Source organism: Culex quinquefasciatus, chromosome 3 (genome assembly GCF_015732765.1).
Source record: "Culex quinquefasciatus strain JHB chromosome 3, VPISU_Cqui_1.0_pri_paternal, whole genome shotgun sequence".
In the NCBI taxonomy this organism is placed as follows: Eukaryota; Metazoa; Arthropoda; class Insecta; order Diptera; family Culicidae; genus Culex; species Culex quinquefasciatus.
This window is the reverse complement of record NC_051863.1, coordinates 37,900,211-37,919,494: the sequence shown is the minus strand read 5'-3', so window position 1 is coordinate 37,919,494 and position 19,284 is coordinate 37,900,211. Positions and strand designations below refer to the sequence as shown.

Here is a 19,284-nt window from a genome sequence, read left to right as displayed (position 1 = left end):
GCAACGAACCGCTGAATTTGACCAAACAAAGTTTGGAGAAAAATTTCAAACCTCTCTACATAAAGTTCATTTTTGTTGGCTAGTGTAATCAACTGTATTTGATTTGTTGTGTCCCAAACATTTGTACACTTTCACCGGTTGGGACAGATGGCCACGGCAATCATCCGGAGAGAGCACTATAATATACTGTTAACATTATTCTGACACTGGGGCAGTTTGTTCCAGGGATAATATAATTGATTTCTTTTTTCTCTTCTTCAAATGATGTTCTACCCAGCCCCAACTGGCTTTGCCAACTCTAATTAATCCCCACACGGGACCTCCCAAGCGTCCAGTACGTGACTCGGCCACTCGGCAGTTTGCGCGCGGACAATATTAATTTAATAACATTAATAATTTTATATTATATTTACAATACTGTGCAGCGCGACCGGCACATTATGAATTGATTATGCGCCCCGGCTGAGGCGTGTTTGCTTGGTGCGCTTATGCGATTTGGATTCAAACAAAATTAATTTGTGTCCACTTTGGCGCATAAAGTGGACCCCGTCAGTGCAATTTTGCAGCTGCTGCACACGTACGAAACACTCCTGCACCCCCCTCCCCCCCTCTGGGGCACGTGCACTCTGGTCCATCCTTTTGACTGGTATATGTGGGGCTTAATAAATAACAGCTTTTATTGTGTTAACAAACTGGCCCCGGTATCCGGGATTGGGCGATTGGATTATGCGAGGATTAAAGCGGGAGGAAAATATGGCCGTAACGATAGGAAATTTATGAGCCAGTTTTGGATCAATTTGGCTGAACCGATCACCGCCACCCCCTCCCACAGCTTCCTCTTGCTAGTGTAGAACGATGTTGCATGCTGCGTTACTTCACTTTGGCATACATTCTACCACACTTGGGATGCCGCGTGAGTACGTTCCCATGACCCATTGGAGGTTGTGATAGTCGTGGTTTGGTTGAAGACTTTGAAATTTACTGATTCTACTTTGAAAGTTACTTGTGAGTGCATCTCAAGTTGGCATGGAATACGTTGTTGGAGGTGCTTTTAATTTTTTTTTTTATGTTGAAAGAGGGTTAAAGTTACCCTTAACATTTTGGAAATGGCGGTTTAAAATATTTTTTTCAGTCGCTTGGAATAATTCGAAGAGTTTATCTGATTAAATACCCTTATCAGCCAAACATAGTTGAATGCTTAAGCTTTAAATGAATGAATAACGTTCATAGTTTTTTGTGAAATTGACAGAATTATGTCCGTTACAAAAAAGGCGATCAAGTCTCCCCATTTTACCCTATATGAGCTTGTCATTTCGGATAAGTAAGATTCCCATACTGATGGGATACATGTTTCAGTGTGTAATATTACATAAAAATTCTTAAATAGGCCGTGTTACGCTTTATACAAATTTTATAAAATTTGCTTGGAAATTTTGTAACGTGGGTGAGGGAGGGTTCCAAAAATCCACGTAATCAAAGAAATTATTTTCAATCAATCAAAAGTTACACCCAAAACTGGGCAGCAACGAACGAGAGAACAATGGCCTCGAATCGAGAGAATAGTGGTACCATTCACGAACACAGAGAACACAGCTCGAGATGAGCGAAAGAATTATTCTCGCGAGGTTCATTTGCAAAAAAAGTTCATCCGTCAAACAAAAAACCAAAAGTGTCGACTACGTGAATCGAACCCGAGACCTTTGACAGACTAACCCGATGACTTAACTGCCTCGGCTAACACAGCTTGGTGACTCAGGAGCGGTCAGATGTCAATGTAAGACACTTGTTGGAGATTATCGGTTTCAGTTAACGAATGAACACATTTGTTATGAAGGTGTGCGTTGGTAGAATTATTCTATCGATTTTGGCACTGAGCCCTCAATAAATTTTGAGGGAACGATTCTCTCGACTTTGAATTTTGGGTGTACATTTAAAGCATCACACATTTTGCAAAACAGTGGTTCACAACAATTAACTTTGTAAATAAGAGTTTCACGAAAGCTCGTTTAAGTTGAAACTATGCCAACCTTATTTTTCTAAAAAAAAAACGATAAATACATAACTTTTTTTTTGATAAAGTGCACGTGTTTTAGAAATAGCCACATCAAGTTTTATTTTAACTGCAAATTTCCCGTTTCTCGATTTTTTTAAATGGTACTAATGATTGCCCGTTCCTGTAAATATTTTTTTTCAAAAAATTCAGAAAAATTTCAATAAAATTGCCTAGGGGACATTGAAGATTGAATCTACGGTTGTTGAGATACAGTGACATACAGAAAAATAGACAAGCAAATTGATGTTTTTAAAGTCTCATCCAAACATTCCCACATTTTCTAAAGTTCATCTTAAGCAAATTATGGTCAAATTTTCAATGTTGAGCAATGATACATTTCCACAGTTTTTTTAAAGGTTCTATAATATATATTCTGTCTTTCATATGTTTTTACGACCTAATCTAATCTAATCTAATCTAATCGAACACAAGCGCAGCCCGTCCGAAGAAAGCATCCTGGAAGAACTTGGGGTTAGATTACGCCCTATTTTTTCTTGTCAATATTAATTATTGCAGTACACTTGAGTAACCCCGAAGATGTATTGCATGAGTTAAAGCGGCCAGGCCTACTGCGTTGCATTAACCGCAGAGACAGATTCTGTGAACGGAGCACATTTCACAGAATCTACAGGGGAGGAAGGATGCGTGGACATACCGTACCAAACTCTCCTGTTTACAGTTTCATATGTATTTTGTATAATGTGTATAATATAGTGTGGTTATATAATCAATTGAATATAATAATGTAGTATAATGATCATTTAATAAAATCCCTTCACCTATATACAATAACCCAAGCACACAAACAGCGACACAAAAGAAATGAAAATGAGCATGCGAAAACAAGACAGCGCGTCCCCGTGGTCAGCGCACTAATCTCATAGGTTTTTTCGACCTAATAAAAAAAAGTCGAAATTTGTGAATTTTATGATTTCTTCCCAAGAAATATTTTAGGCTTTATGAAAGCTGTCACAACCGCTATAAAACCTATCAGCCAATACCAACATTAAAACAACATAGTCGTAACAAACTCCCCAGGACCTCGATAACTTAAAACCCAGAAGGACCTCCGCAAAAGGTTGTTACGGCTCATTTAAAAAACCCACATAGGAGTTCAAGGCTTTACAACTGAATCCTAACAACCACATTAAAACCTTTGTTAAAACCTTGTTAGGAGTTAGGGTAAAATGACATTTCATACGTCTTCATGTGTCTTATAACAAACAGATTTTATTATGGCAAAAATAAGTCTTCGTCTTGCCAAATGAAATAATGGAGATGGTTGTTAAAAATGATTAGAGGTAATTAGAATAATTTCGAAGCTGATTCCTCGCAATTTATGGTTCAAATTCAGCTGCGGTTGAAATTTGATCGATAAATGTGGGGGAGATAGAGCCAAAACAGTTTTTAATGATTTTTTTCATTTGCATTTTTTTTTCGCGTAAAATGTTTAAATTATTTTTGAACTTCTATGGTCTTAGGGTGTTTCATCCAAACAAGAAAGTTCTCAGAAACAGGCAAACCGAGGTTCCCCTAGTAGTGGATACCCATAGGGACTCTCATGCCAAATACATGTAAATTACTATGGGATTTTTATGCTTTTCGTTCAATCTTTCCTACATGTCTGGGGACAACATGGATTTACTCGGAATAAGAATAGGTGTGTAGGGGATAGTCCAATAAACAAATGAATACATGAATCCATGTTGTCTCCAGACATGTAGGAAAGATTGGACGAAAAGCATAAAAATCCCATAGTAATTTCCATGTAAACTTTGAACCGCTGGGGACAGGCCAATTCTCAACCAAATGGGCTGATATTTGGCATGAGAGTCCCTATGGGTATCCTCTACTAGGGGAACCTCGGTTTGCCTGATTTTGAGAACTTTTTTGGATGAAACACCCTAATGGCTATGCTAACGATGACAGAAATTCATCATAATTGTGTGTTTTCATCGAAATATAATCAAATTGATGTTTTTTTATAATTCTCTGCCAAAATGGTGGTCAATCATATTCAATCAGACTACGCGTTCAGCGCCATGTTTTAGCATTGCTATTTGGTTGCATTGAATGCTCTTTTAGGAGCTTATGGTTATAAGTGAGCTTTCTGCATGCCTAATGGCACTTGACAGCTACAACATCCTTGGTTTAAAAAAACGTGCGATAAAACCGTTTGGCATGGCATTGCCATCTGGTTTCAAGCCTTTATTAAAACTTTCATAAAACCTTATTGAAAGCCAGTTGGCTTTTATTTTCACCAGGTTTTATGGCATAAAACATTGTTAGAACCTATAAATTAGCTCTAGCTTATTGGTTGCGAAGAAAGCCCAAATAAAACTATTAAGCAATCAAGATGCGATGACTATTTCCTGAATACTGAAAATTCAGTCGAAGAATATGTCTAAAAAAAGTTTTTTTTTTATAAAATTTACTCATAATTTAAACATAACACAAGGCTTTAAGAGACAAAGTTTTCGATGAAAGATTTAATATGCTTAAATCATTAGATTTTCAAAAAAAAATTTGATGGTGATTTCTATCACTACACGTTCAACAAAATAAAAATAAAAATCTAAACACAACCTGTAAAATTAAAACTTTTCTCGATTGAACTCCGAATTTAGAAATAACCCTATTTATAAATCATGTAATAGGTTTTTAGGCTGGTACAAATATTTTTAAAAGTTTTTGCCACCCCCTTCAAAATTGGCCCGAAAATCAGGGGGCAAAAAAATATTTTTACAATAAACTTCAAAATTTCAATGAAAATTCAAGTGCAACCAGCTGAAATCAAATTAAAATACATTCTCCTACGTTTAAAATCATTTTTAGCATATTTGGGTTTATTAAAAAAACTTAGATTTTTTGTAAATTTTCGATGCAAAATCTTTTTTTTCGATGCAATTTTTGTTTTTGTCAGATCTTAGATTTTTTGAAAACTAATGATTGCAAAACAACTGAACTAGTGTAAAATGCATTTTAAAACACTTTTTTCATTTAAATGTGAAGACGATGGCTTGTTATTAAAATTTTTATATTTTTTTATTTTTTTGCCCCCCCTTGACTTCGGCCAGGGCCGAGGGACAAAAACTTATGTAATAATTATTAAAAAAAATCAATATGGGGGTTGTCTCCTTGCTATAAAGACAAACTACACACCAAACGAATCTTGCTCCGGTGGAATCGCTGGTGGCAATTGGACTCGCAATTCAAAGGTCGTAAAAATTGGTTTGGGTGCCCTCCCCATTCACACCATTTGACACCAAGGTTCGAGCAGCAACTTGCAATAAAGACCACAAAAGACCTGGGGATCGTTAAAGTGGATGGTTTGATTAATTTTGATTTGATATAATGTGTTTGTCTGATAAAAATCTGTTTTTGCATTTTTAACACGAGTCAAACAAATGGATACAATTAGCAAAATTTGCACACAATTTCCACGGTCAATATTATCTTTTCGCATTCATTCCATCAATGTTTACATGGAAAAGCCCCAGCTATTATTTTTCTGACCTTTCGCAAAAACCCGTAACGTGTCCGGGCACAACCGACGGATGCCGCACTGTTTCAGCGTGAGTCATTAAATCATAAACAGCAATTAGTCAAAGCATGACTCCGTGTTGAAATCGCAAATTCATGCGTTTGAAGTTCAAACACAATGAGGAGAACCACGGGTGGAATAAAATTCAACAGCTTGATGGATCGCAATTTCACTGCTTCATTAGAGGATTGGTTTCCGGAGAAATTTTCGGCGCAAAGATCATTCATCGTTCATCGTTATTGTTAGGAGCGGCCGTGGCTGACTGGTTACGGTGTTCGCTTTCTAAGCGAATGGTCCTGGGTTCGATTCCCATCTGCTCCCAACGAGAAAGTATAGGAAATATTAATCTTGAAACACTGAACATGAACGAAAAATCAAAGTCGCCCGAGTCGGGGTTCGATCCCCCGTCCTTTGGATTGGTAAGCAAAAATGCTAACCACTAAGCCGTGATGCTTGGTGAGCGACGCCTGGAATTAGGAATACTGTTACTATCAAACTATATACGCGCTGGGTCCTTGTCCATTTGACAAGGGTTCGGAAGTTCTAAATAACGTTTGAACCCGATTGGTGCAAACGTTCTTCAGGGCGGGGCTTGTCGATAAAAGCTGAGGGACCTCGCGCTCGGCTAGCCAGCGTAGAAATGGGTCACCGAAGCTCGGCAGAGCTAACACCTTCCAAATGCCTATGCGAGTTATTTGTATGTATAGAATGAAGATCTATAAATACATGGAAACAACTCATTTTGTAAGAAGCGACCGCGTGGTCCCGTTTGGTTGGTTGCACACACACACACACAAAGATTTTTCATCGTTATTGTTCGGATTCAAACCGGTTCGAAAAAGCCAAAAATCTAATCTTTCTAGATTCGTTATTTTACTCAAATACCATCCTTTTTCCATCACTTTACCAACCGTATATTTGCATTTAATGCAAGCGCAACCAGCGTTGCCCCATAGTGTTGAAAAATAAATGCACTTTCCTCCCCATTTTCGCTCTGTTTCATTTACTGAAAGACCCCCCCCCCCTCCCCCACCCTTTCCATGTGGGTCCACGTGCTGCTGCGTTGGTTGCATAACGCGAGGGGCCGCTGGCGCACGAAAAATACGCTTCGTGAACAAACACAATAAATGCCAACTTTTGTACCTTTCTTTTTTTTCACTGCCCTCCTCCCAGCAGCAGCGATTCCAGTAGGTGTGGGTGGCAGTCTTTTCTAAGGCCTATTTTCCCATCCGCGAAGGCCGCGCCGGAACCAACACCGGGAAATTGCGCATCTCTGCCGTTGCCACTGGCGGCGTCAGAGAGGTTGTTGGCATTGCAGTTTTATAGGTCAAATCATTTCAATATTAAATTAAAAGCCCGCTGAATTGCTGTAGCGAGTACGCGTGGATTTGAGGTTTGTTAGTTTGGCTTGTTAGAAATTCTCTACATTTCCGTAAATCGGCTTTTGTATTTTTTTTTGTTTTGCATAATTGGTTCGACCATACAAGTCTTCATACACAGGAAAAAATGAATTTCGAACTTTTTGAGAAACTCTTTACAAAAAACTTTTTGAAAGATATTGAAAGGGATGTTGTTACCCAAAATTTGTTCTCAACAGGTTGGACCTACCTTAACCGGCGTGTACGTCAGCGAGGAGGCCTGCTCGGCGTGCACCCGGTAGCCGCTCTGGGGCATGTCGATCGTTTCGGCAGTGTTGTTGAAGGACCACTTGAAGGACTCCGGTGGCGGGTACGCGTCCACCTGGCACAGAATCTCGGCGGCCTCGTTCCGCGCCACGCCGTAGATTTTCTTCTGGTCCGGCCGGCAGATGGGTTTGTCTGTGGAGGGAGAGGAAGAGAGAGAGAGAGGGTGGTTTGAACTGATTATAGTGCAAGAAATTGTATGCTTAAAAAAGGATTCTAGAAATATTTGGAATCGGCTAGAAAACTAGAAATGAATCAAAAGTTTGAGAATAATGTACGTTATTTTTTATAGTACCTAGTTTTTTGTATTATATTTAAAAAACAAAAAACAAAAACCAAAAAACAAAAAACAAAAAAACAAAAAACAAAAAACATAAAACAATAAAAAACAAAAAACAAAAAACAAAAAACAAAAACAAAAACCAAAAACCAAAAACAAAAACAAAAACAAAAACAAAAACAAAAACAAAAAAAAAAAAAACCAAAAACAAAAAACAAAAACAAAAACAAAAACAAAAAACAAAAACAAAAACAAAAACAAAAAACAAAAACAAAAACAAAAAACAAAAACAAAAACAAAAACAAAAAGCAAAAAAAAAAAAAAACGAAAAACAAAAACAAAAAGCAAAAACAAAAACAAAAAACAAAAACAAAAACAAAAACAAAAAACAAAAACAAAAACAAAAACAAAAACAAAAAACAAAAACAAAAACAAAAACAAAAAACAAAAAACAAAAAACAAAAAACAAAAAACAAAAAACAAAAAACAAAAAACAAAAAACAAAAAACAAAAAACAAAAAACAAAAAACAAAAAACAAAAAACAAAAAACAAAAAACAAAAAACAAAAAACAAAAAACAAACCCATTGTGAAATTACCACACAGTCCCCACCGTGAAGTTAGCTTTTCGTTACAAATGAGGTTGTTTCCGAAACTCTCAGCTGTTCGTTGTCTAAAAAGTTTACAGACAGCAATTTTCGACGATGCCATATTCCAAATGTAAAACAACCGCTAAAGTCAGCCTCGTCCAGCTGCTGTTGGTTGTAATTGAAACAAGTGAACTGTTCGCGAAAAGTAGTTTTGAGTTGAGGTTTTTATTTTGCTGTTGTTGTTGTTATGGAACGATGTCGTTAAATGATAATAATTAAGGTGTCACGCTAAATGAAAATGCTGTGCTTGCATGTCGGTTTAGGTTGTAAGTATAGTTGGTCGATCTGCAGACTTACTTTTGTTGAACAGTTTTTTTTTATCAAAAGTTGTTTAAATATCTTTTTGCAATTCCACTGTGAAACTGTCAACTTTTCCTGCCCTTCTGGAGAAACGAAACGGCCTACTTTTCCCTACCAAAAATAACAGAATGGAAAATTAATACCTTTCAATAACAATGCTGAAAAGTTCTACTTTTCAGCACTGAAATGGGTGCTGAAAAGTTGAACTTTTCACCACTAGTATCGAAAAGTAACATTTTTCAATATGGGTAATTCTCTACCAACTCACACAGCAGTTGCCCCGACCCCTCTTCGATTTGCGTGAAACTTTGTCCTAAGGGGTAACTTTTGTCCCTGATCACGAATCCGAGGTCCGTTTTTTGATATCTCGTGACGGAGGGGCGGTACGACCCTTCCATTTTTGAACATGTGAAAAAGAGGTGTTTTTCAATAATTTGCAGCCTGAAACGGTGATGAGATAGAAATTTGGTGTCAAAGGGACTTTTGTGTAAAATTAGACGCCCGATTTGATGGCGTACTCAGAATTCCAAATAAACGTATTTTTCATCGAAAAAAACACTAAAAAAGTTTTAAAAATTCTCCCATTTTCCGTTACTCGACTGTAAAAATTTTTGGAACATGTCATTTTATGGGAAATTTAATGTACTTTTCGAATCTACATTGTCCCAGAAGGGTCATTTTTCATTTAGAACAAAATTTTTCATTTTAAAATTTCGTGTTTTTCTAACTTTGCAGGGTTATTTTTTAGAGTGTAACAATGTTCTACAAAGTTGTAGAGCAGACAATTACAAAAATTTTGATATATAGACATAAGGGGTTTGCTTATAAACATCACGAGTTATCGCGATTTTACGAAAAAAAGTTTTGAAAAAGTTGGTCGTCATCGATCATGGCCATTCATGGTCACCCGCGACAGACACGGACGACGAAACAAAGAGAAACTCAAAAGTAACTTTTTCAAAACTTTTTTCGTAAAATCGCGATAACTCGTGATGTTTATAAGCAAACCCTTATGTCTATATATCAAAATTTTTGTAATTGTCTGCTCTACAACTTTGTAGAACATTGTTACACTAAAAAATAACCCTGCAAAGTTAGAAAAACACGAAATTTTAAAATGAAAAATTTTGTTCTAAATGAAAAATGACCCTTCTGGGACAATGTAGATTCGAAAAGTACATTAAATTTCCCATAAAATGACATGTTCCAAAAATTTTTACAGTCGAGTAACGGAAAATGGGAGAATTTTAAAACTTTTTAGTGTTTTTTCGATGAAAATACGTTTATTCGGAATTCTGAGTACGCCATCAAATCGGGCGTCTAATTTTACATAAAAGTCCCTTTGACACCAAATTTCTATCTCATCACCGTTTCAGGCTGCAAATTGTTGAAAAACACCTCTTTTTTCGCATGTTCAAAAATGGAAGGGGTCGTACCGCCCCTCCGTCACGAGATATCAAAAAACGGACCTCGGATTCGTGATCAGGGACAAAAGTTACCCCTTAAGACAAAGTTTCACGCAAATCGAAGAGGGGTCGGGGCAACTTTTCCCGATTTCGTGTGAGTTGGTAGAGAATTACCCATATTGTTTTGTTTTGAACGATGAATTTATTAAACACATGAATGTTTGACATAAAATTCCATTAAATAACCGTTTTTCGGAATTGCAAAAAATGTTGTAAGCAACTCGTTGCAAAACTTGATTTTTTCAGCACTCGTCGTGCTCGGTAAACCTTGTTGGATAAATGTACAACTCGTGCTGAAAAAATCTTCTTTTTGCAACTTGTTGCATAAACTACTATTAAGAAGATTTTTTTCCAACATATTCACAAAAAAATAACGTTTTGGCTGTCAGCAAGCTTAATTGATTATTTTGCTCCACAAACCAAAACGAATGTTTATTTTGTGCTAGCAAGGTACTTGCCAAACTTTGCCCGCTTCGCGTCGGTTCAAATTGGCCCGTACCGCTCGATCATAGTTGATACAAAATTCGGGAAAACTTTCCACCTGGAAAACTACCCCATCCCACGAAACAACACGCCCCGTTTCCCTGCCCTAGCATTGCTGCAAGAAAGTAACTAAAAATTCCCCGGAGAAAACTCATTAGTCAAAAAAGTTTTCCCTGCTGGCGGAAATATTTTCAGTTTTCGCTGGTGTTTTCCCGCTACTCCCACCGTAAGAAAAGGTTACAATTCGAGTGGAATTTTGCGTGTTTTTCGTGTACTCTCTTTTTTCCCCATCCAGTTTCTAGATGTTGTCTGATGCCGACGTCTGGGCACATCGTTCCCTGGCGGGGCAGCAGCAGAATTGGCTTCGACTGTACTTCTTGGCATGCCAGAAAAAAAAAAACGGAACACTGCGAAAGTGTGCGCCATTTGAAATGTAAATTATTTTGTTTATTTCAAATTTCAGACCAGTTTCTTCGAGGTTGAGGGGGTGGCATCGTACCACCGGCTTCAAAAGTAAGAAACGAAACAGTTGTTGGGATAGTTGCATGGGTAAAGTTTTCTTGGAGTGCGAATAATTCTTCCTGGAATAAAATAAGCGGGAAATCTGAAAGAAGGGGCTATATTGCTGCAGCGTGACAAAGGCAGGTGACTCGTCTGAGTGTGTTGCAATTTTCAAGATCATAAAGAGATGACTTATTTAGATTTTTGAAATGATTACAATACAGCAATTCTATTTGAAAAAAAAAACTCCGATCGTGCTCAAAAATTTTCTGGGGGTTCCTGGGCCGGAATAATGTGATTGTTTTTTTTGCCTTTGCATTGGGGTGACCTACACCGTGTTAGGGTGGTCCATAAAATGGTAATTTTCGTCAATTTTCTTAAAAACCACATTTTTCATAAAATCATAAATCCACGCAATTTCAGAGTAGCGTGTGAGCAGCAGTGCCGCGATGATGGATTTTTGTGCTGTATTCGTGTTCAGAGTGCATAATTGGCAATAGGAGCGCGTGGTCGTAAAAAATATTCGGAGTGAAAAGTGATTTTTTTTGTGTGCACTTTGTATCACTTTTTTGTCGTGAATTTTGTGCTTCATTGTTTATTTTCACCTGATTTGTCAATAACGGAGTAGCAGCTCATTGACAGTCAACCATGGGGGTTTTTCAACGCGCCGCACGCAAAAACGGAAAAATGACGAAAACATATAATAACTTGAATATTTAAGCGATAATTCTTGGGTACCAACAGTTGCGTATTTCAATAACGAAAATTTTAGTTTTAGTTCCAAAATTGGTTCGCTCTGTATCCCAGAACAAAATTTCCGATCAAAGTTGCAGGTGAATAATTCTCTTCGAAATTGGCAAGAAAATTTAAGTTTTGCAAGTCTCATCCAAACAGCTACCTTTTTCTATTGCCAACGTTTTCATTTCCAATAAGAAGCATTAGAGATTTCAAATTTGACCTCTGTTGGCTGAAATAACAGCGAATAATGAAAAAAAAAAGAAAATTGATGTTATTTGAGTCTCATTGAAAAATTCCAACATTTTCTAAGGGCAATATCTGCGCAACTACTGGTCCAATTTTTGAATGTTGAGAATTGGAACAATTGTGAAATTATATGATCTTTTCGTAAAAAATATTCTGAAATATTGAAATTTAGACGAACATTTCAAATGGGCTCGTTTCAAATGTTAGTGGGTAATTCTCCACCAACTAACACAACAGTTGCCCTGACCCCTCTTCAATTTGCGTGAAACTTTGTCCTAAGGGATAAATTTTGTCCCTGAACACGAATCCGAGGTCCGTTTTTTGATATCTCGTGACGGAGGGGAGGTACGACCCCTTTCATTTTTGAGCATGCGAAAAAAGAGATGTTTTTCAATAATTTGCAGCCTGAAACTGTGATGAGATATAAATTTAGTGTCAAAAGAACTTTTATGTAAAATTAGACGCCCGATTTGATGGCGTTTCGAAAAAATGTATTTTTCATCGAAAAAAAAACTTAAAAAGTTTTAAAAACTCTACCATTTTCTGTTACTCGACTGAAAAAAAAAATTTTGAACATGTCATTTTAAGGGAAATTTTCATTTTAAAATTTGGTGTTTTTTCTAACATTGCAGGGTTATTTTTTAGAGTGTAATAATGTTCTACAAAGTTGTAAAGCAGACAATTACAAAAAAAATGATATATAAACATAATGGGTTTGTTTACAAACAACACGAGTTATTGCAATTTACGAAAAAAAGTTTTGAAAAAGTTGGTCGTCGTCGATCATGGCCGTTCATCGTCACCCGCGACAGACACGGGCGACGAAACAAAGAGAAACACAAAAAGTTACCCTTTCAAAACTTTTTTTTTCGTAAAATCGTGATAACTCGTGATGTTTATATAACAAAATTTTTGTTATTGTCTGCTCTACAACTTATTAGAACATTATTACACTCTAAAAATTAACCCTGCAAAGTTAGAAAAAAACACGAAATTTTAAAATGAAAAATTTTGTTCTAAAGGAAAAAATTACCCTTCTGGATCAATGTAGATTCCAAAAGTACATTAAATGTCCCTTAAAATGACATGTTCCAAAATTTTTTACAGTCGAGTAACGGAAAATGGTAGAGTTTTTAAAACTTTTTTAGTGTTTTTTTCGATGAAAAATACGTTTTTCGAAAATCTAAAAGTCCTTTTGACACCAAATTTTTATCTCATCACAGTTTCAGGCTGCAAATTATTGAAAAACACTTCTTTTTTCGCATGCTCAAAAATGAAAGGGGTCGTACCTCCCCTCCGTCACGGGGTACCAAAAAACGGACCTCGGATTCGTGGACAAAGTTTCACGCAAATCGAAGAGGGGTCGGGGCAACTTTTCCCGATTTCGTGTGAGTTGGTAGAGAATTACCCTAGTATTTATTCCAGAATTTTGAAAATATTTTTTTTCCAGGGGATCATAACATTTTTCAACATAAAAAATTGCACCATTCATTGAATTGATATTGGCCTTAGAAAATGTGGGAATGTTTTAATGAGACTCAAAAAACATCAATTTTCTTGTTTCATTTTTAATTATTCGCTGATTTTCAGCAAACAGAGGTCAAATTTGAAATCTCTGAGGTTTCTTGTTGAAAATGGAATCGTTTCGAAAAACTTAGTTTCAGGAATGGACAGTAATGGACAATATTTAAACAAATTGGAAAACTTGAATTTTTCAGTAAAAATTAAATTGAAAGTGGCTTTATCTTGAAAACGTTACACCTTATTAAAAAAAATTGTGGAGTTCTTTTTGATAGCAAATTTGATTTTACATTAAAAACTGAAGTCAACTTATTTTTTCGAGTAAAGTTTATATTTTTCCAAAAAATCATAACTTTGCGGCAAAAATGTTGCATATACTTTTTTATGGCTCAAGGATTTCAAAAATATTAAAAAACGGATTTTCTTAAATTTGAATTTTTATTAGTAAATATGCAATTTTTTCTGTGTAACGTTTTTATGCCTGAATCGCCCTCATCGATATCTACAACTTTGTCAAAGACACCAAACCGATCAGAAAATTCCTCCAAAAGATACAGATTTTCGAATATTTACACGGACCATTTTTGTATGGACAGTAAGGTGTCCAGAAAAAATGACCCCCTGCTCCACAAGCGGAAAACGGGTTTTTGGGCTATTTTAAGCATCTGTTTAAATTTTGAGCGAAATTGGATGAGATTTACCCATTGATACCCGAGCCTAGAGTTGGTGAAAAAAATGATTTTCATACAAAAATGACTTTTTTAAATCGCTAATAACTTTTCAGGATCGAGTGTTACAGCTTTGATATGTTTTACAAATTTTCAATAAGAATCTCACTTTTGGGAATATTTGGATGGAAGTAACGGACCGTGCAGACCAAACCGTAAGAAACTTGGGTTTTCAATACATTTTTTAGATTTTTTCCATACAAACTTCACCTCCGAGTATCAATGGATAAATGATGACCGATTTTGCTCATATTTGGCCCAGAGTCCTAAAATAGGTCAAAGAACAATATTCAAGGAAAGGAATATGTGATTTGAGGGAAAACCGTTGATTCCGGAGACATCGGATGTTTTGCCGATGCGCCAGGTCTAGGGACAACGAATCCATATGCTCTCTTCGGGAAAAGTGTTCTCCAGACCATTCCCCTTAGGTCTGACCATACCAGAAGTTGGCGCGTTATTTTTCCCAGACCTGTAGGAGCGCTTGAATAAAAAGTTCAAATTTCCCTTAGTAATTCCCATGTAAACTTTAACCCTGATGCGCGCAGCCAGTTTACAACCAAATGCGCTGATATTTGGCATGCAGGGGATGCCCTTTAAGGGGAACCATACTAAAACATGATCGAAGAACTTTTTGAAAAACGCACTCACCCTAATGTTTAATCTAGAGCAGTTTCTCGGTGATGTTCCAGTAGGGTGTAATATGGTTGTATGGAAAAAATTAAAGTTGTCCAAATTTAGTGAGCACAGCACTTTTTCAGTTCCTATTGGGGTCTTCAACAACTCCCCAAAGTTTGGGACCAATTGGTTTAGTCCTCACTTTGCGCAAAGCGATTCAATATTCCATATAAATTTGTATGGAAAAACCCATTTTTTTGGATTTTGATATTTATTAAATCCACGTTTCATGCTATATCAAAACCGGACTCATATTCGGATGCTTTGGAATCTGCTCTACAACTTTCCAGAAGAGAGTATGGTGCTAGCTTGCCCCTAAAAAAAGATACAGCGTGTTCAAAACTCGTCTAAAACGTGTTTTTTGCTCGAAAATCACGTTTTAGACGAGTTTTGAGGGCTCTATATCTTCTTTCAGGAGCAAGTTAGCACCATACTCTCTTGGGCAAAGTTGTAGAGCACCTTCCAGAGCATCCGAATATGAGTCCGGTTTTGATATGGCATGAGACGTCGAATTGTTAAATATCAAAATCCTAAAAAATGGTTTTCCCCATACAAATTTATATGGAAAATTGAATCGCTTTGCGCAAAGTGAGGACTAAACCAATCGGTCCCAAACTTTGAGGAGTTTTTTAAGACCCCAAAAGGAACTGAAAAAGTGCTGTGCTGGAAAATCGATTTTGATATTACACCCTAATGTTCCAGCCTATATATGTATTGTAACTGCAGACCGATGACATGTTTACACTACGACAAAACTGTTTCATGGGCTTGCTGCAAAAACTGTTATAAAATGTAACATTTTCTGCAGCAAATCCACTGCTGCAAATTTTGATGTACATTTTTCCTGTGGGTGTAGTTTAACAAACCATTTTACTTGAGTGCATCACAGCCGTTCTCAGCCCAAAAGCACTCGCTGGCTGGCAGTGAACTTTGCTATGTTTGTGTTTGCGGGGGAGGAAGGTGCCTGCCTCAAATTCTGGGATGCTACAGTTGTTTTCACACGAGATAAGACCGAGAGAGAAACTTTTTCCCACCACCACCACCACCGCGCGTGTAGCAACAGCATTGGAACATGTTGGCAATTTAAACATTCATCTAATAAAATTTATGCGTCTCCACCAGCAAAAAAAGAGGGAGCAGCCTTTCGTTGGTTTTGAAAAGGTAAACCCCTCGGTAACACACTGGCTTTGGTTTGCATTTTTGGCTGCCAGAAAGTCGAGAGTGCCGGTGGCGGAAAAATAAAGTTTTGCACAAATATTTCGCTTTTCTGCCGGGATTCTGTACAAACATTTTGCTAAAATCAAATACACACCCACGCCCGGGTTTGTGTTCTTTTTCTTGGAAATGTTTGGCCACATTTACAGAGAATTTTCAAAGTTTACTTTTCCTCCTCACCAGCGTGGCTCGATGAGCCACCCTAGTGAGGGCACCGCAGAGAGCTGGCCAGCAGGGTGTGGTTCTAAGAGGACACGAGCATAAATTTCGCCACAATCTATGTATGTCCAGCCGGCCTGGCAGGGCAGCACATATTATGGGAGAGATGGCTGTTTATTCTGGCTCTGGGTGACAGGTCCTTGGAGGATATTTCATGCAACCACAGTGAAGGACGACGTCACGGCGAGAACCCTTGGCTTTATTTCTAGTTTAGGAAAAAATTCAAAAATTACCGAAGTTACGTCTTGAGCTTGAATGCTCAACAACTCAACTAGAACAATCATGATGACAGTCATCTTCAGCAAATTATAAGACCACAATCGTTAGCTTCATCCTAATCTCAATTTGGTGCGATTTATCAGACGTGTTAAGTGGCGACATCGTGCGAAATCACCAAAACACAAATAAATTCCCAGTCTAATTGTGCAACGTGCCTCCGGTTCCATCGACAGGACTAAAGAGATTGGAAATGGTCTTCGGGGGATCATATATTTCGGCTGTGTTTGCGTTCGAGATTAAGATTTGGCTTTCACACTTTGTTCTGTGAGCGTTATGTTGAGGTTATGATAGCTTAAAGCGAATTGGTTACACCCAACTTCAAACGGTTCTCGGAAAGTGTTCATTTTATCGTCTTTGATCACTTTGTTCTTGGAAACGTCAATTCTATGAAACTTGAATCCTGTCATCCATCGCATCGCGCGCTCAGCCCTTTGAAGTCCGCGGGAAACTTGAGCGCACTGCTCACAAGCAAATTACGTGTTGGCAAAAGGACGGAACGTTCAACAGCATCATCTCATGGAAGCATAAATACGTTGTAATCCGTTCCATAAATTGCCACTATTATTATCAGCGCCGTCAACTGCTCGAAACGTTCTACTTTTCCACTTGGCGCCCGCCGAGGACGATGATGACGATGTCTTCTGGTGGGACGTACTAGTGCTGCTAGCGAGAGTAGCAGTAGCAATAGTTGAGTTTGTGCCTGTCGTCGTCAAACTGGGGAGGGGGGGTGTGTTGGTGGTGGATGTGTGGCGAGGGTAAATCGTGGAAGATGGGAAAAATGTCAATCTGTCGTAATGATGGTGGAATTGTTGCGCGAGGAAAACTGAGAAAAGTGGTTTGTCAGTGGGGATAATATTATTAAGGTATAATTTAGGTTTATGGTTTAACCTTTGCAATTTACCAAATCACTAGCTTTTCATTCTAAAATTAATTACTGGACTTTTTCCCAAAAACTTTTTTTTTGTTGGGAGTAGAACGTCTTCAAACTAATGATACAATCCATCAGCTTTACTTTTACTCTTACCTCTGTGCTATCTTGAACAACAATTTTAATATAAATACTTTAACGACTATGAATAATGGAGTCATTGTTTTAATCAATCGATTCGCATATTATCAATAAACAAACGCTCCACATTTCAACAAATCGACGCCGTCGTGCTAGGGGAGCGTTCTTTTATTCCGTAAAAGCAGTTGGGAGGGAGGGAGGGGGGTTAGTTGTCGAGGGACGTGTTACACTACAAACTTTTAAAATTTGTATGGAAATTTTGTTACGAGTAGAGGGGGACGGGGTCCAAAAACCGGGGTTGCTGGAGTCCCGAGTTATAACTACAAATGTTTACGGAAGTCGAACTTGTACGTGTGTCAAACGCGTTCTGACATGAAATCCCTTTGGCCAATTGTCGCACTTACATCTATTTTCAGGCTGTGTCAAGATAGCACGACAAGATTGAAACTTCTTTCATCTGTGAAGGTCAAAACAGTGCCATCTTGTTCTAGGGCAACACGATTTTTCCAAACATTTTTGCTTTCCAAAAGCCTATGTAAATTTTGAAATTGTTTATAACTGTTTTAAATAATATAAAAAGTTAGTCTCAGTATTCTGACATTTTCTACAAAAAGAAAGATGTCAAAAAGTCGTGTTGTCAAATCGGGTTGGCACTGTTTTGCAATCATCAGGGTTTGTTCAACTTTCCCAGATTCAGATAAGGTTGGAATTAACCACATTTCTTCTTGGCAAATTTCATGCAACAGTTCATTTTTATCTTCTGAGAAAAAATTTGAAGATCGACAAAAAATTTAAACAATACTTTAATTTATGTCTTCCAGAATTTTAAATGATAAGATTAGATAAGGTTTGATTTTAGATTAGATTAGAAAGTTTTTTTCAGCATAGGAGGCTTGAAAACTTAATTTTTTTGAACCTCTCACATAGAAATTTTCAAAATGTTAGCCCACTTACTTTTCAAGATTTGGCAAAAATTTAGTCAAAGTCATTTCATCCGCCCCGCAACTGCTTTGTAAAATTGTTCAATTGAATTCAATGAACAAGTTGATTTCTTAATTCAAAATAATATGGTTTAAGTAAATTATTCCTGTTTTGCAACAGATATTAAATATGAATCATTCGATATATTTTTGAATCATTTAGCAATCAAATATTGCCGATTCATTGTTCCACATTCACTTATGCTTTATTTGAGTTCGTTTGATTTTTGCCTAAAATAAATTTTCGAAATTTTCGGATAAGCTTCTAATCATATTTCAGGATTAAGAAATGTAATAACAAAAATTCATGATTATTATTTGCAATACTTGTTTATGAAATAGATTTATTTCTAGAGTTTTATTTCAAAAGGCCGTACGAAACCTCGTAGCTTATAGGACCTTTTTCAAACTCTTGATTTGTTTATTTTTAACTGTTGGAAGTGAATAATATTTGATATTGGATTCATAATAAATATCAAACATCAAAAATGAAAAATGGACTTTAATTAGGTCGAAAATTCGGGTGATTCTTGATTGCAATGATTTTGATAATTCAACTTTTCAGGAAATTTTTTGAGTTTTTGACAACAGATTTTGTCAGTGTACATTAAATTAGTATTAACTTCAAGTATTTAAGAATAGAATAGATTTTGATTCAAAAAAGATTTAAAAAAATAACTTTTTCTGTTAGGCTGATACAAATATTTTTAAAGTTT

At 36.8% G+C, this 19,284-nt stretch overlaps 1 protein-coding gene across 1 annotated transcript in view; it reads right to left on the bottom strand.

The window, feature by feature from the left end:
• Positions 1 to 19,284, bottom strand: part of LOC6046522 (synaptogenesis protein syg-2) — a 587,979-nt gene that overhangs the window by 105,567 nt on the left and 463,128 nt on the right. The window contains exon 12 of the mRNA XM_038265832.1: positions 7,206 to 7,414. Coding sequence (XP_038121760.1) covers positions 7,206 to 7,414 — 209 coding nt within the window. The remainder of the gene's footprint in view (positions 1 to 7,205; positions 7,415 to 19,284) is intronic.